The sequence below is a fragment of the Poecilia formosa genome, unplaced genomic scaffold (assembly GCF_000485575.1).
Source record: "Poecilia formosa unplaced genomic scaffold, Poecilia_formosa-5.1.2 Scaffold2, whole genome shotgun sequence".
Taxonomy (NCBI): Eukaryota; Metazoa; Chordata; class Actinopteri; order Cyprinodontiformes; family Poeciliidae; genus Poecilia; species Poecilia formosa.
Window position 1 is genome coordinate 597,443 of NW_006799941.1, and position 22,549 is coordinate 619,991.

The window sequence follows — 22,549 nt, forward strand, 5'->3', positions numbered from 1 at the left end:
CTATAAGTTCCTTCCCCGATATAAAAGCACATTTATGTTGAGATACTGACACCTAGCGGCCACTTTGATAAATTAAATACAGGGTTTTTATTCTGCCAATTACTTAATTTCAGTTTCCTGTGTTCAGTCAATACAGTAATTTACTAAAACCTACAAAGAACCCTCATATTCCACCCATCTCTTCTGGCCAACTTCAGACACACTAAATCCCATTTCTCTTAAATAAATCAAATAGTCTTGGCATAAAAGTTTAATTCACAAAAATACATTGACCAGTATAATGAAAATGTACTAAAATGTATTTTAATAATCCATAAAAGCTGGAACATTGTCGACAGAAAAACACAGAAGCATTAGAGTTGGTTTAGTATAATATATTTCAGCTTCAAGAGACATAGAAATCAATTCTTATTTTTCCCCATATTTCTTCTATAAAAGACCCATTTTTCTGGCGCATTATTATGCAAAAAAAATGGCATCAGAATATATTATGGGAGCTATGAAATCCCAGTGACCGAGTATAAAATTAAGTCACATCAGAGAGAGATATTTGCAGAAGAGAAGTCCATGAACAACAGGGCGAACAAAGAAAAAAAAAAGGTATAATATTAAAAAATAATAATACATATTATGGACCTTGATCTAGTATCACCAACATGACAGGCATGGAGAATAGGTGTATGGCTATAAAAAAATTCTCACTTTTCCACTTGATTTCACTTGAACATCTACACGTAATAACTGATGCATCTTTTTTTCATGCTTGTTTCTGAAGAATATTTATAATCATACAACTAAAGAGATCATCTTCCATGTCTTTCAAATACAATATTGATATTGAAAATAAGATGAAAAATACTGAATCCAAGTACTAACTTTGACTTCCTTCTCAACAACTGTCATTGTCAGAAATGAAAATAAGGGGCTCATGGACACTTTGCTTTTTTTTTTCTTTTTTTTTCCATTAACTTTCAGAGGTTCTGCTGCGTTTTTTACATCATCAGTTTGTGGCGCTGTTTGATGCAGAAGTGGAGGCTGTCCGTTCAGGGTTCACACCAAGACACAAAGGGACGTCCTCACAGTCGAGAGACAAGGGTCTTCTTTCTTCTCTCCCCCTCTCTAACTGTCTTTTTCTTTACTCTCTTGTAGGTCATCCTTGGCTTTGATAGGAGCAGTTCAGTCAACTGATTCACCGTTTATGGCTGATGGAGGGAGGGGGACTGGGGCGGGGCTGTTGGAATGCTGGCACGTTCCAATCAGGGCAACAGTTCTTCATTACAGCATTTCTGCAAGACAGCATCAGTCATGAATGACAACAAAAACTCCAACCTGCTGGTGCCCTCTGATGGCTTTTAAATGACATTACATCTACAAGCACAATCATCTATTTAATAAGAGTGTTGGACATTATGTACATTTTGATACAAGATGAGAATTTTCCCTTCAATTTCAATGTTCAAGTCTGAATTTTAGCACCATTTTTCAGAAAAAAATATTTTCTAAACCCAAAAAGTTGCTACGATAAAGAAATCAGTCAGAAATATACCTCGGTCACAAACAATCAATCAGAGGCAGGAGGAGGGTCTTAACACAGTTAGTCACACTTGTGTATACGCTGCTCATACCCTCGCCTTTCTCTCTGCTACAGCTAGTTCCTCACCAGAGCCTGTTATAAGTGCTCAGGCTAGCTAGCATAGCCACCAATATCGACAAAAGCAGTTTTCCTGCAACAATAAGTTGCTTCTCTGCCATTAGCATATTTAGCAGCACATATACAAGGTTGATTGACAGCACTAAGACCTTCCTCCAGGTTCTGATTGGTTGTTTATGACCAGAAGTGCTTCATTTCTTCAGATGACTAACTGCAGATGCACTACTTTGTAATGCAATAGGAAGCAAGAAGAAACAGTTTTTATTCTGTTTTTAAACTTTTGACCAGCTGCTGAGGTTTAAATCTAAAGGGGAAACCAGTTGATATTTAGATGCTGGACTAGAACTTTTATTGGGAGATACTCCTGTTCTGGCATTCATTTTCTTACAATATAAAAAAATAGTCTCAAAATTATCTACATCCTTTGAAGTGTGTCTCTGGTGGGGTAGTTTATTTAAAACATCTCGGTGATAGTAAATGCAAGCTTTAACTCAAGCCTTTTCAGCTTTTTTTTTACTCAAAACCACAAAACAGGCACCAGAGTGTTTAAAAAAAAAAAAAATTGGCAAATAACTCTTAGATATTAAAATTAGCCTAAAGAAAAATCGTTTCCTCTCAGAAAGATTAAGGGTATGTCCAGATTTGCAAGATATGCAGTTTTAGCGAAGCAAAAGTCCAACTAGCACCACTGAAAGAAGTAAATCAATTTACCACAGAGTTTCTCAGTGAATGCGACTCGCAGTTCAGAGCAAATAAAGTCAGCAGGGCCACAGAAGTGAAAAGTTTCATTAACTCTGCTTTTTTTTCTGCGGCTGCCACTGTAACCTCTCTATCGATCGCACTGCATTGTGAAGAGTGGAACGGCGAATCTAAAATCCCATTAGTGCTGGTTCACTGGGCTGGCCAGCATGCGAGCCGCGCCGGATGGGGGTGCAGACATCGCCTTGGGGGGAAACCGACTGAGGCCCCATTCTCAAACACTGTGGACTTCCAACTGACCAAAACAGATGGATGCAGACGAGGAACTCGGTGGGTGGTGCCGTGTCCCCGATGTCTGGGGTCCCCGATGTCTGGGGTGACTACAACGATGGCTGTCCGTTTAAAAAAAAACATCCAGTTTTAAACAGAGATGCTAAAGATTTACTCCCACATTCTGAAAGTTAACGGTAGCCGGAGAAAGCAGATGTAAAACCAGTCGGCTGAGGTCTGTTGGTCTGCCAACATTGAGGTTTTCCTCTGACAACACTGAGCTAACTGTGTAAACAGATTATAAAACTCCCCAAGGGGGTTCACATGCAGAACAGTGAAAAAAGTCCTGTGTTCTTGGAAGCACAAAACAAAACCTGTAATATCTAACAAAAAAGCCATCACACTGAAACTAAACAACACTTTTTCACAGCTTCTATTTGAATGTTTTCACAACATCCAAAGCTTTTTATTTGCCTTTCTCACTGTTTACGTTTTAATGTATTTTTAATCTCTTTCCAATGTTTTTGATGTTTTTTAAATCTTTCTGTTTTTATTTTAATTATGTAAAGAACTTTGAAATGCCTTGCTGCTGAAATGTGCTATACAAATAAAATTTGACTGATTGATTGAACAATCAAATCAAATTCCTTACCATTATTTTTAATTCTTACTTCTTAAATTTGACATTGCTTTTATCTGAACCACAGCTTTAATCACAGATACAATGCACAAACAAGTTACAGCGGTTTATTGTGTGATTCACAGAGATTTTCTTATGTGTTTTAGAATTAGCGAGATTTTTGGCTAAATATTTTGTTGAATAAACATTTAGCATGATGTTAGTAAATAATTCCACAAAAAATGTGTCACTCTGTAAATATAGTACATAAGGAGAAAGTTGGAACTGGATATTTCTGCTCTATTAAAACCAGATTTGTCATTTTCTCCTACTCTAATGATATTGTATATCTGTCTGGTGTCATTTTGATAGATATGCAGCTGTAATTTAATAATGTTTAAGTGGTAGTCCACCATAACAGGTAAAGGAGATGGGGTTTGGGGTGGGCAGCACAGGTATGTTTAGCTTAAAAACAGAGAAAACTCTAGACACTCCAGAACTTTCTCCGGCATCTTAGTAAGATGAGTTTAAACCAAAAACGTTCCCATGCCATTTAGACGGGTACAAAAGCTTTTTTTCCGACAAATACCTGTGACAAGTTAAGATGCAGTTTAAAAGCGGTTTTACTCCCTAAACTTGTTACCCTCATTAAAGTGAACACTTTGGTGCCAAGAGAGCAGAAATCTCAAAGGGTCTCAGTATAAACTACAAACATAAGTTAAGAAGCATCAAAACAAAAAAAATGTTACTTTCAACTTCACAACCTAAGCCTAACTAACTCATTCAAATATCACCTAAAAAGGCATGTTCGTTCACGTTAACGCCTCCATTTGTGTTCCTTAAATCTGACACTGTGATGCTATTGGCTAAAGACTACAATTTAAAAAAGAAATGTTTGAGCCATGAACAAAGATTTAAATGAAACAACATTCAACCTAATTTGTTCTAAAAATGTTGAACCCATCATGCTTCACTGCCACCAGTATTTGCAACCACTGAGGCCCCAACTCTGTTACATCCAAATGAGGCTGGTCCACATCAAACCACACAAGATTCCTTCAAAAGATTAAAGCCAACAGCTCTGGCTGAAGAAAACCTTCTACACTGGAGTGGAAACATTCCTACTGCGACTTACAAAATAGCAACTAATGACTTTTATTGAGAACTTGTTGGTTAAATTTAAAAGTAAACATGAAAAACATATTCTTTTTTATGTTTTCCCACACAACCTAGAACTAAAAAAATCTAAACCATTTCTTAAAAATTACAAAGCACGCATTTAAATCATGATAAAAATATCCAAGACAAAATAAGTAGGTTAGATTTTATGATGTGTTGATTCCAATTTAGGTCTAAACTAGTCACCGTTTCTGGATTTTAAAAGGCAAAACAAGCAGATATTTCATTGGCATTATTAGTACTGCAAAGATTGAGCATTTACTGATTGAAGACCTTTATTTACAAGTTATCAAATACAGAAGAAAATCCTTCTTATGCAAGTATACTTTAATAAAAATGTTTCATATCACTTACAGATGTAGAGGCCTTAAAATATGTAGAACAACTTCTGTTTTTTGTATGTGGAACGAAAGTTTCATTATAAAAACAACAAAAGCGATAAACGAAAGTAAGCAGACTGATTAATTCATGCTGCTTATTTTTTTACTTCCACATTTAACCACATCCGGCCAGACAGAAAAAGAAAAATCTGCTAGTCAATCTGGTTCATATTTTCTGGGAAATGACATGATGACTGATGAGGATTTCCTTTAACATGACCGGCTGCTGCAGTCTGCTGAGGTTTGCATTATAAAAAAAGCAAACTTACTCTGACTCAATGTTTCAACAGAAAAGCAAATGCTAATGAAAGCGTTTTGTATTTTTTACACATTTCAAAAGGAATGACCCAAGGTTTGAAAATATTTACTGAGAAACTGCAGCGTGAGAAATGCAAACGTTTAAAGGCAAACGCGTCAGAGAATTAATCACTGAGGATTAGCCGTTTTGTCAGAAAAAAACTGTTCTGTTCAGAGGACAACTATTATTAAACCACATTTTATCACAAAACAAGTTCATAACTATGAGAAGGCTGCTCGAAAAACAAATAAATCACCAAGGAGTCAAAGAACAGGTGCTGTTGACAACTCATCTGTTCATTTGCATCTGTTGATTTTGTTTTTTAGAAAATCATATACATTTGCCACATTAGCCTTTGTTGTACTCTCTGCTACCAACAGGAGGCGATCCCTCTATGATCTCTATTAAATTTGTGGCCAAACATCGAGAAGGAGCGGTTGCCGTTTACACAACTCATCTGTGCAATTCAAATAAATTTAAATTGAGTTAGTTGCAGCACAGAAACCTCAAAGACAGAATGACAAATGATTAACTAGAACCGATGCAATCAGCTTCATCATGTGATAGCAGAGGATGATCTGAACCATGGAACTATATTTAACCTCACATATTTCACTATGAATCACAACATCGTTGAGATTTTAAGTGAAAAAAAGGCATCTTCTGATTGTGTGTACACACACACACACACACACACACACACTCACCTGGCTCAGAGCTGCTGCAGGGGCCAAGGGGGGCTTTAAAGCAGGACACAGTTGGATTTCTTTTTTGCCTTCTTCTTTTCCACTGGTGTTTTCCTATTTATCTGTCTGACCAGGTCATAGAAGATCTAAACAAAAATAAAAAATACAAATAAAAATAAGCTTGGTTCCACCGGTAAACATCTCCATCAGTCAGAGCAGCCCTGGGAAACCGCTGTACATTTAAGGCATGACATGAAGCTTCATTATTAAAACATGAAATGAAATAATCATTGAAGCTTTGTTAAGATCAGAAACATTGAGTCAGATTTTAAAATCATGGGTGCTTGTGACGACAAAATAAAACCTTCAGCATCTTTCTGATGTTGGACAGAAAAACCTATACAATGTGCATATTCTACAGATCTCAACACAACTACAGCAATAAAGGAATTGTTGTGCCAATGCTGCCACACTGTTGTCTGAACAGAACAGAAAGTCCACAACTAGCCGTCAGCCCACACAGCAGCTGTCCAAACCGATTCCTTCACAAACAGCTCTTTAACTGCTGAAGTCAAGGTACGCTTTCTTTAGATGACCGTTTATTGTAAAATGAGACAAGCAAAGCAAATATTTGATTGCAAGGTCTTGATCTGTGTTTTAATATTTAGAACAATGACTGATATCCCTAAATCCAACAAAGACAACCCTTACAGGTGCATCACTATAAAGTCCATGCTTTGTGAATCAGCTTCAAACCATGCAAGGTTGTCACCACTTTTTTTTTTGTAGTACACTTTTCCTTCCACTCAACTTTCTACCAGTATTTTTAACCCAACTGCCAGCTGCTTTATTAATGACCTTTTGTAGCTTGCCCTCTTTGTGGGGGGAGCCAATAACTGTCTGCTCAACAACTGACAAGTCAGCAGTCTGACCACATGGGCCATGGCATGACCTTGCTTTCTAATCGCTTGAAGTATACAAGCTGTAATATGATGAATGTCACTTTTTTAATTTAATCACTAACAGATTTTGGTATAAATAAAGTAACCTAACTAAAACAAAAAGGTAAATTGTTGATATTCTGATTTATTGAGGTACAATTGTAATAGTTTCTCATAACAAAAATAGAGAATACAAGCAAAGACTTTTTTTAGGCAAGATTAATTTACATCACAAACGTTTGAGTGCATGTATGAGTAAACATAGAACTTAGTCTGAAGTCAAACAGGGACCTTTCAAATTGAAATAGGTTTATTTCTGGAGAACAGCTACAGCGATAAAATCTGCAAGCATTGACAATATTTTTTGCAAATCCTTAAGCAACAACTACAACATTTTGGAAAATGTGTGCCACTAGGAAATGTTTGCAGTGCTCCGTTCTTTGTTTGTGTGTACTCACATCAAGGACGTTGATCTTTGACTTAGCAGAGGACTCTAAAAAGGCACAGTTGTTCCACTGTCTGGCCAGGTTCTGGCCCTGTTCCTTCCCCACAACGCGTTCGTCTTCCAAGTCGCACTTGTTCCCTACAAGAATCATCGGCACCTAGGAGAGAGACGACGATGCCCATTAAATTGTTTTAGAGATTTTACGCTTCGTTATTCTTAACATCTCATTCTGTCTGGAGACCTGCTTGTTATTCTCCATTTCAAGTCCGTCCTTCAACAGCCCGGTTTGAGATTTATTGACAATATGTATGCATTTTTAATGACAATCTTTTGATCTGAAAATATGACCCAAGGTTCTTGTTCTGCAAGGACAACTGCACTACATAATGAATGATATAAATTCACTCACATCATAGCTTTATTTATAAATGCAGCTTGGGGGAAGAAAAGGTTCAATACAGGATCCAAAATGGAAAGATGTGCTTTACAAGACTCAAAGCCCGTTAGAACACAACTTGATAAGGTCGATATGAAGGCCGACCACAAATATATCTGTAACGTTTCGCTAGTATTAGTTCTAATTGAGTGGGAAGCCTTTTGTCACTACTGAAAAAAGAGCAAAAGCAGCAGAAAGTCATTATTATTATTTGAAATTGATGGTTTTCTTTATCAGCTGAACAAAACTACACAAATTAGTGGCTGTAAGAGAGGCCGCTTAGCAACGGGTGGGGGAGGGGAGCAATGCATAAAGCTGGAGAAGACTGCTGTTTTTGGCATGTTCCTTGCTCTTATTAAAATAAACTGTGGAAATTGTATTACGAAAAGTTTTTGGAAGCCTCTAGTATGTATGTATATTTATATATATATATATATAAAAAAAACTATGACAGAAGTATAAATTTTACATTTTCACAACTTTTCCTCTGATTTAGAAACAAGTACAGAGGAAGCCAATAAGCCAATAGTGAAAGCAAAAACCCAGCAACTTCATAAAGTTCCCAAACTTTTTTTAGGCTACTACTGTAATAGCTTTTAGTTTTGTTTCTTTGAGGATTTCTGAACCTAAAAATGCAAACCAAGAAATTCAGCTGAATCTGGAATCTCCCAGATGCGCAGCCTTTCTTCCTTTTTGCATTTAAATGTGCTAGCAAGAACTAAAAAAAAAAAGGTTTGAGAGGAAGCGCAAACATTACAGGCAGATATTGGGAACAGTGCGGGAGTCGGGATGCGTCTCATCCTGCCTGTTTCCTGACTGGCTATCTAGGGAGCACGCAGGCCCGGAGGAAGCCGAGGCAGCCCCGCCCAGCAGGGATAACATCGCTTTCCTTTCTGAATGTTTTCGAACACTTCAGCTGGATTCCATGCTCCAGCTGCTCTCTGGAATTATGGGACAGTGTAGGAATATTTCGTCTGATTTTTTTCCTACATTAAGCTTTGATTAAAGCACCAATGGTACCATTGTGTGAGCAGAAAAGCGTTAATCCTTTGGGTTAGGAGAAGACATCAGCTTCTGTTACACAGTTCACAGGATATTTCTGTTTGTGCTCCAGCTTCGCAAACAATCAGCAGCACATGAGGCGCCAATAAAATCAGCTGAGGAAATCTATTTCTGGTTGATGAATAGAAAAAATTAATCAGCCTGGGAAATCCTGCCATGACTACCTTCTTCTGGTGTAGAAATATCACACAGAAATGTTGTTAGCAGCTAACCTGTTATAAAACAACAGGTTAGCATGTTAACATGAAGTTGAGACTTTTTCCTAATTTTTACAGCGAGATGCATCACATGGCAACATAAAATTAGGCAATGAATTTATACTCCTCCTTTCTAACTATTCTGAGCAGGCGACAGGAAGCCTAGATGTTTAGATTAACCGTGCAGAGGTTGCTGCTTGATGTTTGATATCCAAACAAGTCCTCACGCCGGACTGCTGAGTGGCATTTCCCCCAGGGGTCCTGAGAGAACCAGAGGTATGCCCTCCCAAGCGGGGTTAAAACGAAACTGCGTGGAAGGGATGGAGGTTTGCAGAAAAGGGGACAGAAAATGTTTAGCATCAGCAGAACAGAAGCCCTCATTAGACTAATTGAAGAATTCACAAAAGCCACAGAAAATCTGTTCAGATGCCGTCAACATGTTACAGACAGGTCCTGTCTAACAGAACGGCATGCTAAACACTGGGCTGCAATGAGTCACAAGCATTGAGTTAGCAGTCACACAAGCAGAGCTGGAGATGACCTGGAGAAGTCATAAGACCTCTCTTACATAACAGCTGTGAAAGGAAGTAGAAAGAAGCCAGCTTTTATCACGCTGGTGACCGCTCACTTCATTTTTCACTTCTGTTGAATTAGCTCTGCTACGGAGGAGGAATGCGACCTCGCTTTGTTCAAGGCACGTTTGCAAAAAGCTCCTACTTGAGCTTGGCAATAAACGTATGTGTACATTTTTGCCATCTTTGAAGTAAATGGTGCGTGGCGGAGCTGAAAATAAGAACAGCTGCTGCAGCAACCACATACTTTGCCTTCACTCTGCAACAGAGTAGAAGCTTTGTCCAAATGAGAAAAATCCTCACTTTTTGGGGGCGATTACAAGAAAATATGCTGAACATTTCCTTTGGTCATGCATTCCTGACTGGTGATAAACAGATGTCACAGCTGTCATAGGTAAATGCTTAAATCACCTTTGATATGAGTGGCCAAAACACTCAGATAAGTCTGAAACTGGAGGAGTTTATATTACTAGAAATAAGATGTAGAACTGGTTTCCTGCGAGTTGAGGAGCCACCAATCCTGCGATCCATCTGTTAGCCCGAGGCTAGCCTTCTTTCCAAAACCACAAACTACTAATGAAGCACCACAGCCTCACAATCCTGTGTGATTCTGATGAGATGGGGCTTTCTCTGCACATCATCTCTAACAATTCAATCACCCAGAGTGCCAAACCACAGTATGACCACAGGAAAAAGGGGGAGGGAGAATACCAAGTAATAGGCTAAAGGGAGAATGTAGAAAATTAAAATTAAATGTGAAAACACAAAGAAAACTGGCAGAGATGTAGAGGAGAAAGGAGCAACAAAAGGTGCAAAGCTTGGGCTATAGATGGCTCAAGGGAGACGGATAGAGAGAAGGGGGAGAGAGCAAGAAAGAGGGTTATGGTAACATTCGTTCCCTCCAGAGATCGCCAAAAAAGGGCATCTTAGATCCTGCTGACGCATTATCTGTTCCACCAGAAAGGGGACGGAGGGCTTACTCACTGCAACCGCCTCAAAATTTGCCAGAGATACTGAGAGATGGAAATGTTCTGCTGACAAATAAAAAATTTGGAAAATAATGACATGACACATCTTTGTTTTTTTTGTTTTTTTTCTCCTCTCGGTTACACACCCAAGCTATGGGGCAGACTTAAAAGCAAATGAGCACACACTATGTGTCAACGTGAGGAGGAAGAATTGCTATGGGAGACAGAAATAAACTTTTTCAGGACTTTTCCTTTAGTGACCATCAGCATTTTTGCTCTTTGTTAAACACTGTCCAACTCATCCAACTATAAATAGAACAGTCTGTGCAGCCGACCCTGGGGACCTGGTACACTTGAGATGTAATATTAGAGAAACTGGGAGAGTTCATGTAAGAATCAGTGCAAGTTTGCGATAAACTCACATCCTCTGTGTCCTTTACTCGTAGAATTTGTTCTCTCAGGTCTTGGAGGTCATTGAAGGTAGACTGTGCTGTGATGGAGTATACCAGAGCGAAGCCTTGGCCGTTTTTCATGTACAAGTCCCTCATTGCTGTGAACTGTTCCTGTATAAAAGCAAAGGAAGAAAGGCCATGAGCTCAAAAACACAAAATTTATCAGGAGTCACTCGAAATATAGTTCACATGTGTTAACATTTTCCTGACAAGAACAAAGTCAGATTTGAATGACCTGCTCTGGACCTTTACACAAAATGTAATTCTCTGCCAGTTCCATTTTATGCACATTTAAAAACAGAAAAAAACTAAATTAAATAACATTTCTTAATTGAACAGATGTGCCTAGTTTAAAAGTTTTGTAATAAATGAAATCTCTGGTTTATGGACCATTTGTCAGATTAAAGAATATGCAATTTTAAAGTTCTCAGTTTTCAATGGTCAAAAGAATTTGTAGAAACTTTTCTGCTATTCCACATTAACTACTGCCATTTTAATATCTAACCTTTCACATACAATAACATTTCAGTCAAGATTAAGCATCAAGAGCAAAATGTAAGAACTCCCAAACCAGAGGAGATCTAAAAGAGAGAACAATTTCTTGGTTCTTGTTGAGTAAATATAGGCTTCAAAACAGAAACCACGCAGCCAGATGTTCATCTTCAGAACAGTCCGGTATCTGTACACACCATCCATAAGATTTATTGGACTATTAGAAGTTGAGGGTTGTTTGCCTAAAACAGTCCAACAACCATTTGTATTCTAGACCTTCATTAAAATATCTCACATAATTTTCTCTGGTCTAGCATTTTTTTTACATATCCACACAGTCTAGTAAAACCTTCCTTTCAAATTAAAGTTCCCTATTAATTTATCTTCCTAATAACTTTCAGTGACATGCTCAATAAATTGATTCAGCACTTAAAGCAGAGATGGTTGTTGATTGGAAGGAAGTCAACTTACTGTGCCGGCTGTGTCGAGAATTTCAAGCATACATTGCTGCCCGTCTACCTCCACTTGCTGTGGTAACAGAAAACATAGCAACACTGTAAGCTTCATTTGGGGTCACTTAGTGCATTCACTGTTTAAACATGCATACAGTTCATCAACTCAAAGGGGGCTGAAAACATGCATGCACGAAACGCCAGCAAAGAAACAGAGGAAGCATCACATCATGGTGATGTGAACCTGCAGAACAGCTGCAAACAATCAGCCCAACCGAAGCTCCTCAGGAGACTCACCTTTCTGTACGAGTCTTCTATTGTAGGGTCATATTTTTCCACAAAGATTCCCTGTACAAACTGAACTGTCTGTAAGAGATGACACACAAAATCAAAGTCAAATCAGTGCGCAACGTTATCACAACTCCATAGGATGGCTGGAAGGAGCTCTTGAATGTGGGGGTTGTTCGAATCATGATATTTTCAGAGAAACTATCAAATTAGAGGTGTGTTAGCTATACCAACATGTATATATAAAGACTAAACGTGGTCCCTTGAGGAAGGTTGACATCCTCGGGTTGACCAGGTTCACCTGTTAGCATCCTAATCCAGGCAGTTCAGAGGATTAACCCGACTGACACCTGGTTAAAACTAACTAAGCAGGGCACACGCTATTTTACAGACATGGATGTTCTCAAAGAAACGCCTTAGTGGAGGGAAAATGTGTTCAGTTGATATTATGTAGATCCAAATAAAGTTAAGGCTAGCCTAGCTGTTTTATTTCAACCAAGAAGACACTTAAATGTATGCAAATAAAGTCAGAAAGCAAGAAAGAAAAGCTAAATGTAATTTTCCTTCTAGCTATACAGGATCTCCACTACACTCTTTTAAAAGCGAGTCAAAATATCTTGCTGTTTTATTAGCAAGTCTTTAAGGAAGCACCCTGCAGGGGAGTTCGAGGCTGCATAGACAGGAAGGAGACCAGGAGGACACACTTACCAAAGCGGACTTGCCCACACCTCCAGAGCCTAAAACCACTAGCTTGTATTCACGCATGGCGGGATTGCTTCACTGGTGAGCCCAACAGTCTGCAGATGAGAAGCAAAAATGGGACACAAAAAAAGAAGAAAATGTTAAATCTGGAGAAAACTAAACAAAGGAAGAAGGTTTATACAGACACAACATAAAAGATCTGTTCTGTGAGTTTTTCTATTCCCGAGAGCAGAGATTCTAGTCATTCCTGGAAGTTATGGACAAAAAGAAACAAAACAATGGAGGGAACACCCAAAAGTGGAGCTGCATCGGGGTGGAGGAGGTGAAGACTATGTGATCCTTCCCTAACACAAACCAGGTGTGGTGAATATGAGTTAAAGTGGGTGGGGGGTAGGGTTCCTTGGAGGAGATGACACGCACAGATCAGGCAGATATTCCTCTAAATGACACAATCATCTGGCGCTCACATACTGAAACACACCCTGCTGTCAGAAATGTTAGTCGTCTACACATTTCTGGGGTGACAGGATAATATGGCGTCTGTCTCCCGTGTGCGTTGAAAGAAACCAGCTGAGGGAAGTGGAATCTAAGATTGGAGGAAATTGTGAAATCACCAAAATACCCCTGTAAGGGACGGACTGGCTTGATGTCACTGGCTCACAGCAGAGTGAGAAACAGCCAACTAGGTCAGCACAAGTCTGGTTACAGAGAGGCTGAGCTCTAGTTCAGTAACTGGGCGAAGCCGGGATTTCTGATTCCTCATCTCTGCTGTGGCTGTAGATTAAAAAAAAAGAAAAGAAAAATATAGTAGTATAAAGTATAGTTCCAACACATAATCTTTTACAAAATGTTAAATTTTGAATTATTACAAAAATCTAAAATTGTTGGGGATACACTATACTGCATTGTGAAAAAGTATTTGCTCCTTTAAAGATTTTTTCTTATTGCTTTTTTGTCACATTTCAATTAAGACTGTTTTTAATAAATCAGACAAACATGAGTAAAACTAGTTTTCAAAACTGTTTTTACTTATTTTAGTTTATATTGAAACACCTATCCTAAGCAGTCTTTGTGATAAGTGACGATGAGCCTTCACAATGCTGTGGAAGAGTTTTAGAGCACCGTTTGAGAAGATGTTTTGATTTGGCCAAACAGCAGGGTTTTCAAGCAAGAACGGTCTGTTTAATGGTCAGACTTAAGTCTAACCTTTGACTAGACTTATATTCTGGGTTTTTTGAGCCATTAAGATGCGGATTTGCTGACATGACATTCTCATTCTCCTGTAAGGAAGTGAATGAATGGTTTGAACCATTAAGGCAAGTCGCCCAGGTCCTGGACCAAAAGGGCAGCCCCATCCATCACACTACCATCATGTTTGACTGTTTGACTATAGGTGTAGTACTTTATTTAACCACTGTGTTAACTTTAAGCAGGACTTAACATGACACAAACCTGACTTTGTTTCATCTATTCTTGAATGTATGTAGATCAAAATTAAAGAGATAAGTTCTTGCTTGATGTCACTGGCTCATAGCAGAGTGAGCATGTAATTTTTCATATGCCGTCACGGGTTTGGACAACTTTTTCCTTTTTTCTTCATCAAATTATCAGTTGCAGACTGCACTTGGTGGTTTTTCCTCTTTCACAACACTAGACATTCTCAGTGTTTTATTGTACAAATTTAGACCATCTTTGTTCTAAATGCATAATAATTGGGGACATATTTGAATTGGAATATACAATGGATTATATAATCAACACTTTATAGTTTTTGTTTACTGCTAAAAAGACATGTTTTTGCTATTTTTTTATACAAATCATTGAGATTAAAAATCCTAGGACCAGTTTAAAACCCTGATCCAATAGGACCTTGAGACCAAAAACAGATTGCTTTTACGAATGTGCATTTATCTCTGGTCAATAAGTCACACAAGCTTCAATGCCGTCGCTAAAAGACAAAAGTCATCATCCAAATATAAACCAATATAAACTGCCCTTCATTTCAAACACATTATTTGAGATCATAAGAAAATAGAGAAAACATATTTCCCATTCTAATATTTACTTTCCGTTGCCTGAACTTTGAAAACAATGAACTCAAATTCCATATCTTCCCAAACTTTAAGACTCAACAAGAATCTAGCCATTTAAAACAATGTATTAGCTGAATATTCAATAAGATACCAAGGAAAAACTCTCTCGTTACAGATAAGAAGGACAGTACTGAAAATCCAGAACTGTTATCTCATGTGGAGACAAACCTCAGTTCTTAAAGCAAACCCGGTTGGGTCATCTGCATTAAAACCTGCTATGAAAATCAGAAAGTAGCTTGTGTTAAAAATCCAGCTTCAAAAACAGCCACGTTTCAACAGTTTATAATCAACGCCTTTTTGCATCAAAAGCTAATCATAACCCATTCTGGAGCAAAGATCATCCCCTCCTACACCGTTCCTACTGCAGCAAACTCCATCTGAATTCCCAGCGGGGGGCAAAAACGACTAAGGACCTCCATCTTCAATCACAAGCAGTGACCATGTGGGACATGAAGCTGGAACTGTGAATAATTCATATTCCCTAATCCTCAACGCATAAAGAGAAGTTCTCCTCAAACGACGAAGGAGGAGCGGCTGGACGGAGAAACAGAGCAGACGCACACACTGCTGCTCTTTGAAGTAAACTCTCCCGCTCAGAGTCAAATGTGTGCACAGCGTCACATTTACAAATGTCATAAAGGCAATGTCACTCTGAGATTTAGGCTATGATTCACTTGTCAGTTATCTGCATGTCACGGTTCTTGTTTTAAGGCTGCAGACTGACCCTTGTTAAGACAGATGATGTCAGGGGTCTCCTTGGTGACGGATTATAATGCGACAACGTCAGAGGCTGTCAGGGAGGATGCCTGCTCCCCACAGGAGTGCACCTAAACTCCACATGTTATTTTATTTAAATATCCTTGACATTGAAACTAAAGAGAAGTCTAATGTTTGCATGGACTTGGTTTGCAAACTGTGAATGTGCTTAAATGGAAAAAACTATTTGGCCTGAGCGATCGGTCGTACGTGGTGCTCGACACCACAGGACTATATTTCTGAGATGTGAGAATCTATTTAAAAGGAGACTGTATTTTCTACTAATTCAGGCTGTGACAATAGAGAGCGAGACTTTAACAGGTAGAGGTCATTTCGCTACACCGCCTTTCGTTTCTGGATATGAAAAGCAGCTTCAGCAAATCATTTGGTTGATTTGGTGAAAAAAAACATTTCCCAAGTGCCGACTGAAGTAGATAACAGGATGTCTTAAATTATAGCAAAGCTGTTCTGCTTTCTTTGGAGCTTTTAACCCCTCTCTACTATGCAGTATGCAAGATCTGGAAATGCTTGCATGTTTTAGGAATCTCAGAGTTGAGGTAGGCATCTACATTCTTTTGGGACGACACAAGAAGACTTAGCAAAGCTAACTATGCTAATTTTAAATGAAACGGTTTAAAATCCATCATCCTTAAAAGGTTGCATCTTAAGTGGGGGGCAGGTTAATAATCTGGCACAGAAGCACACCATGCAAACCCATTCAGTTTGAAATAAAATATTACTACTGAGATCATTTGTGTGGGGGGCGGAAAGGGGAGTTTATTCGGAAAACCCCTTATTTTAACATCTGCTCCATCATACACAGGATGCAACACAGGTAGAGAACCAACAGATGCACCAATCATCATGCCAGAGATCGCAATCATCACATTTTGCCTGATGAGGTCAAATGCAGATAAAATCTTAATTTCCTGTTCTATAAATTTATCAAAATAAGGAGTTCTTTTTCCATTTTTGGTTTATGAATACATTATCCAAGAGCATACATAACCTTTGATGAAACGACTCAAATTCAGCATAATCACACAAATGTTTAAGTGATGATGAAAAAAATATTTTTTCTATTTCCAATCAAAAATCAGCCAAAAATCAGACCTCAGGTAAAACCTCAAATCAGTATTGACCATAAAAAGGTTATAAGCCTGATTGGTACTTTGTCCACTCCCTAAATAAATATTTAACAACCTCATGGCAGCGAGGCTAAAAATAAATATTTTGAATGCTGTTAATTATATTAAAAGATAAACAAAATGGGCTAAAAAAATATATTGGTAAGTCAGAGCTTCACAAAAACTGAAAACTGACCACCAACTCCTGATTATTGCATGTTCTTCTAACATAGAGAGGTAATTTGACTCCTGTCTATTCCATTTTATTTCAGTCTTGGGATTACTTTTGATCTTGACTCAAACTGAAATGATTCCCAATGTAAAAATGTCACTCAATATTTGTTTTAGATAACGGTGAGTAACCTCGGGTCAAGCAGATTAATCTCTATGAACATAAATCTCACAGTCTGAAGTTGCTCTTTACTCTGGTTTGTAGAGTAAAGAGCTCCCTTTTAAATGTTAAGTCAATATTTTTGAAAGAACTGATATTGATGTGACCATTCCTTATACATCATTTTATGCTTACTCCAGCAAAAAATACAACAAAAAAAAGAAAAATTGTAACCCAGGTGTCAGATTCAAAAGCCACTTCTTCTTGTTACTACTCTCTTTGTGTTAAGACAGTTTACAGAGAAACCAAGGATACATCTCGACTTTTGATCTGAACATGATTATGCAGCTTAGGAAGTGAAATTAATCTGAGAGGAAAAGATCATGAAGTAGGAAAAACGTTCAAGTAGCTGAGCTTGAACTGTGATGCGATACCTTAACTCAACTTCATATTCATCTGGCTTTTCTGTAGAGACCACCTAAGTTAAATCTGTCCTTCAACACAGAGAAACAAAGCCAGTGGAGAGCTCTTCTTCTGAAGCTTCATCTGCATAAAAACATTCATACCAGGAAAACCGTCACACAAAACGTTCAACTCTTTCATCTGCCTGCTCAGACGGTCTCACCACACACAAACACACACGGAGCCATTTAAGGACAACAGCCTTTCAAACCAAATCTCTCTCTTCAGTAACCTCAATGACACACTGTCATCTCCAACAAAACAAACACAGTAGAGCCGTTCCTCCGCTCTAGTAGTAACCCCAGCAAATAAGGAGCGAGGGAAAGCCGCGTGTCATAGAAAATGCTCTCCACCGAGACGTCACTGCATCAACTCACCCGGCTGGAGCTAAAGGTATGTGTCCATCTAGGGTTTGAAACTGGATTAGGTGGCGCTGGTAGCAGGAGTCTCGACAACATTCAGGAGGAGACTCCGCGGCTTAACTCTTAACATTCAGGAACAGCTATTTCCGGGTGCGCTGAGGCCCATCAGACCGTAAGGAAGCTGTCAGTGCGACTGACTCAGCAGGATGGGATGAGTGGCAGCTGTCCTCTGCATCTCCTCCACAGAGCTGATGGTGGAAATGCAGGCATCCGCTGCAGACAACTCCTGTGTGAAAATGCTAACCTGGTAACCCACATGCCACAACAAGGGGCATAGCCGATGAGAAAAAAAGTATTTTCAGGGTTGACTTAGTAGCTGCAGCTGTAGAGAAGAGCGTAGTTACTTGCTACTACCACAAAGACCACAGTTCACAACGCTGGTTCAAACAGAGCTAAAAACACTAAATTAATTGGATTAAACAGAACAAAAACGATCAATTACTGAATTATGATTAAGCCGTCAGAACACTGACATAAATTTTCAGCAATCTAAGAATGTAGTGTTATTTCAAACATCACTTTAAAATATTAGTCTTTTTTTCCTATGGATCTACTCTGATTAACACATTTTTCTCAGTTTTTTGCACTATAATACTTGGAAGAAATATGGGAATTGGTGAAAATAACAGTGAGAAGAAGAATGAAATCTCTGCATCTCTACAAGTGCTCAAAGTACAACCCACCATCCTTGGTGGGTTGTAGATTGAGGAAATATCATTAGTACAATGTGAGTGTGTGCAGTATTTATATCACAAAAGACAGTGAAGTGAAAAAAAAACTGTTGGCCAATATTCAAGTGTTGTGAACTTGCATTTTGCATGACAAAGATATATTTAGTCAGTTGGATGAAGTCCCACAGCAACAGATGCCGACACCGGACACAAACGACATTTCCCAAAATGCTAAAGGTCGCAGAATGATGGAAGCACAGGAGAAAAAGAGGAAGGGTGAAAATAGGAATATCTCACCTCATGTCGTCGCAATATTTACCAATACAATCACCACAGCAATATTTTCTAATACTATTCAGCTCTATAGAATATAGGGCTATACATTATACTAGTTAGTCCATAACTAACTGAGCCTTTTAATTGGAAATAAAGCAAATTAACTAAACTCCGTGTCTAATTTACTCTAATTGCTTGCATTGTTCTTTCTTATAAAAATCCCCAGGAAAGAGAATTTACAAGCCAATAAAATACACCATTACCACCAGAGGTAAAGCAGCTCTGAAAGAATAAATGCTGTGCTTTCAAAATAGCGGCAAATTCAGGTAGATTATCTTTGTACGTAGAACATCCAAATTCAGGAAACGCAGGCATCTGACTAACAATGTGTTTCTGATCTCCCCCTAAAACTAAAGGACTAAATTGCTCATTCTGCACATGCATTTAAAATATTGTGATAAAGCAGCTTGTGTTTTTCCTTCAGATTCACTATGTAAAAATGACTCAGAGCAAAACAGCACCTAGTCACCAGAGAACTTTGCTGTGGCTTGAATATGACAAAGGCTTGTAACCGTCAACTGAATGCATCTCAGTGTCTGGGGCACTGACCTGTAACCACATCCTCTTTCCAAAGCACAAGAAGTTTCATGTTGAAAGGATGGAAAAGGAGTAGCTATCAGCTAAAATAACTCCCAGTCACTGTTCCTGTGCAAGACCAAGACGGCAGGTTCAAGAAGGGAGATAGATGATATATACTTTAGTGTAGAAGATATGAGATACAGAATGTAGCGAAATTAAGATTTTGAATCAGAAAGTTTACACTTTCTCTCACAAAAGTTTTACACCAAAGTCATCTTGGATCTTGTTTCAACTCCAGCCCAACAGGCTGCTTCTCAGAGAGATCTGCTTTACAGGCTATTATGCGATACAGCTGACATGCCTGTGTGCTTACAATTTCACAGTAACGTGCACACCTTTCCTGTTTCACATTACTGTCGCTGCTGCTAAGACAGCCTAGCAACAGGCTGACACAAACCGTGGGGTCGGACAAGAGAAAGCCGCTGCAGCGCTCGAGTTATCTCACTGTGACTCTACCTAATTTGCTTACGGCTGCGGCATATGCTTATCACTCCAGGTCATGCTAAATCCCTGCAATCTGTGGCTCTGACAACACCACAGAGCGGCAGCCAACACAACGACAACACATGATTAGTAGAGGTGGACCAACATCACTAGAGCCAACTTACGGTGCTGCTCTCATGCCAGGTTCGTCTTGAAAAAGAGACTGCAGATCCCATCTGGTTCCTTTCTATTAGGTTATTATCATTAGGAAGATTTGTGTCTCTTTTTAAAACAATAATTAGTCACCACCTCACTTGAGCACAGTGAACAAATTAAAAGCCAGGCACATCTGTGGACAGCTAAATGTTGTTTTGCCTGCTGGGGGGCTTTGATCTACCAAAAAGGAAGTTAACCCTAATATTATGCAAACCTTTAAAGAAACCTGTGAAACAGTAAGACCATAATTCTTAACTGTAATAACCTTTCATATTAAGAAATGAAGCAGAATATGTTTCTTTTAAAGGAAAAAGTGTAAAAGTCGTATTATTTTGGGTGTCCACAGCATCCAAATTTGCTGATTCTGCAGATCAGACCCGCCTTATGGAATTCAATCAAATAATAATTTCACCACTTACAGATTAGATTCATCTGAAAAGCTGCTTAAGTTTGCTTTTCTACAGCAAAGAAAAAACTAGATTTCTATCAATTTAATTTTGAGTGTCCAAATTGGTATATTTGCTTTATAACTTCATTATATTTTGGGAAATCTACGTGATACAGGTACCATTGTGAAAGTATTTTTTCTGCCTTTATACCAGTGATGCTAGTCAATTAGATGTTGGCTGACATCAAACAAATATGCTTTGTAAATCCCTCAAGCTCGGCGTCATTGGCCGCCGAAAAAACACCAATCGGTCGATTTTTGTAACCATAAAATTAATCAAATTCTGTTTAACTCGTAAGCCTGCTTACAGCTAAATCCTACCCAACACTAAAATCTTCAATCTAGGTAATTAAGGACAACATCTGTTTACGGGAAATCTAGATTGAGGCAAGCAATCAGCCTAAGTCCCGTTATGAAGCTTGTTAGCGAAATGCCGCTAACTAGCCAGCTTAACTGGCTGCTGCTCACACCGTTAGCTGCGGCTCGTTAGCAGCCGAGCTAACCAGCCGACACATTCCTTTCCTCTGAGTGTTACCAAAACACAGCCAAGCCTGTCAGAAATGTCCGGCGCCCGAGCTCGTTTAATAATTCAAACGCCAACCAAACATAGCAGGTTGTTAATCAAACCGAAATGCTCTACATTTCCCCAGAAAATGACATAAACCGATAGCTAACGTTACCTGTCCTTCCGCTTGGCCTTGACTAAAATGGGGAGTGCTCACTCCGGTTTTTACTTGAAGACAATTCTTCTCTCTTAGCCCTCGACAAAATGAAACACGCGCAGCCCACTTCGCTTTAACGCGTCCGCTCCTGCAAGCGTCCTCGCCGCGCTCTCCGTCGCGACTTATTTGACCGCTTATTTGACCACGTAGTAAAGTTTGGCAGCGCAACTCACCGTCTCTGGCTCGCTGTCTCTCGCCGCTCCGCAAGTGTCAGTTCGTGAGTTCTCCTCCAGCGGCGGCGGCGTCTGAGAGCTCAGGCAGCGGACGTCACCCGGACCGTTTCTCGTTTTTCTTAAAAGGGCATGACACATGTGCCGACACGAAAACACACAGTAACTCAGTCATTTTCAGCAACATGTGAACACGTTAAATGTGCATGACCTCTCTTTTACTTTTGTTTAGTGTGCACAGATCAGCCCTGTTTAGAAAACAAGATAGGATTATTTACTTTATTATTATTATTATTATTATTATTATTATTATTATTACCTACCTAATAATTAACTAGTCAGGTATGTGTAGTGTGGTCTGAATAATATTTGTGAACAACTCTAGTAAGCATGAAAAAAACATGGAACTCCAACTGTCTAACACATGGGTGGCAGTGTCATGCTAAGGGGTATAAAGCAGACAGAGTTATGTAAGACAAACCTTCATGTTTTGTGTAGCTAATCTCTATAGAATTTGCTGAGAACTGAATTTAATGTTTTAAAAAACCGCCAAGCAAATAAAAAATATATATATGCCAATTGCATCGTGGTGGCAGGATCATGATGAAGCTATGTTTCTCTGACAGTGATACTGGTGAATTATCCAAAGCAGATAGAAATTTTAACCCTATTGGGTGTTCCCACTGGACAATGGCCCGAAATATACACCAAACTGGTTTCGGAAGGGATCTGCGTAAAAAATTGTTTAAACTCGCTGAGGTTTCAATCAATGAAAACAAACAAACAAAAAAGAATAAAGTCTAAAAAAAAAATCCAATGGTAAAATGTTATTACATTTAATGAAGCCAAATCCTCTGTTATGGATATGCACTTTTAGCTAAGTAGGATTTTTTTTTTTTTTTTTTTTTTTGCAGAAGCTATGTCCTTAAAATATATTTACATCACATTATTTGGTTTATTTTTAGTTGTGGGAAATACCAATAAACATTTTCCAGAACTAGTGT

General features: G+C 38.7%; 1 protein-coding gene across 2 annotated transcripts; it reads right to left on the bottom strand.

Moving 5' to 3' along the window:
- Positions 1-284: 284 nt before the first annotated feature.
- On the bottom strand, positions 285-21,657 carry LOC103135492 (ras-related protein Rap-1A). 2 transcript variants are annotated; one of them, XM_007548254.2, is made up of 8 exons: positions 21,549-21,657; positions 12,796-12,884; positions 12,097-12,165; positions 11,819-11,875; positions 10,826-10,966; positions 7,182-7,325; positions 5,804-5,928; positions 285-1,286 (listed from the first exon to the last, which is right to left on the bottom strand). In XM_007548254.2, the coding sequence occupies exons 2-7, from the start codon at positions 12,850-12,852 to the stop codon at positions 5,839-5,841; spliced, it is 558 nt and encodes a 185-aa protein (XP_007548316.1). In that variant the 5' UTR covers positions 12,853-12,884; positions 21,549-21,657; the 3' UTR covers positions 285-1,286; positions 5,804-5,838. The 2 variants fall into 2 exon arrangements, with proteins under 2 accessions (XP_007548316.1, XP_007548325.1); XM_007548263.2 differs by lacking the exon at positions 21,549-21,657 and adding an exon at positions 21,334-21,499.
- Positions 21,658-22,549: the final 892 nt, after the last annotated feature.

Excerpts from the sequence above, each read along its gene's own strand:
- LOC103135492 (XM_007548254.2), bottom strand. The coding sequence starts at position 12,852 with ATGCGTGAATACAAGCTAGTGGTTTTAGGCTCTGGAGGTGTGGGCAAG. Across the intron at positions 11,876-12,096 it reads TAGAAGACTCGTACAGAAAG|CAAGTGGAGGTAGACGGGCA; the intron begins GTGAGTCTCCTG and ends CTGTTACCACAG. Across the intron at positions 10,967-11,818 it reads TTCTCGACACAGCCGGCACA|GAACAGTTCACAGCAATGAG; the intron begins GTAAGTTGACTT and ends GCTTTTATACAG.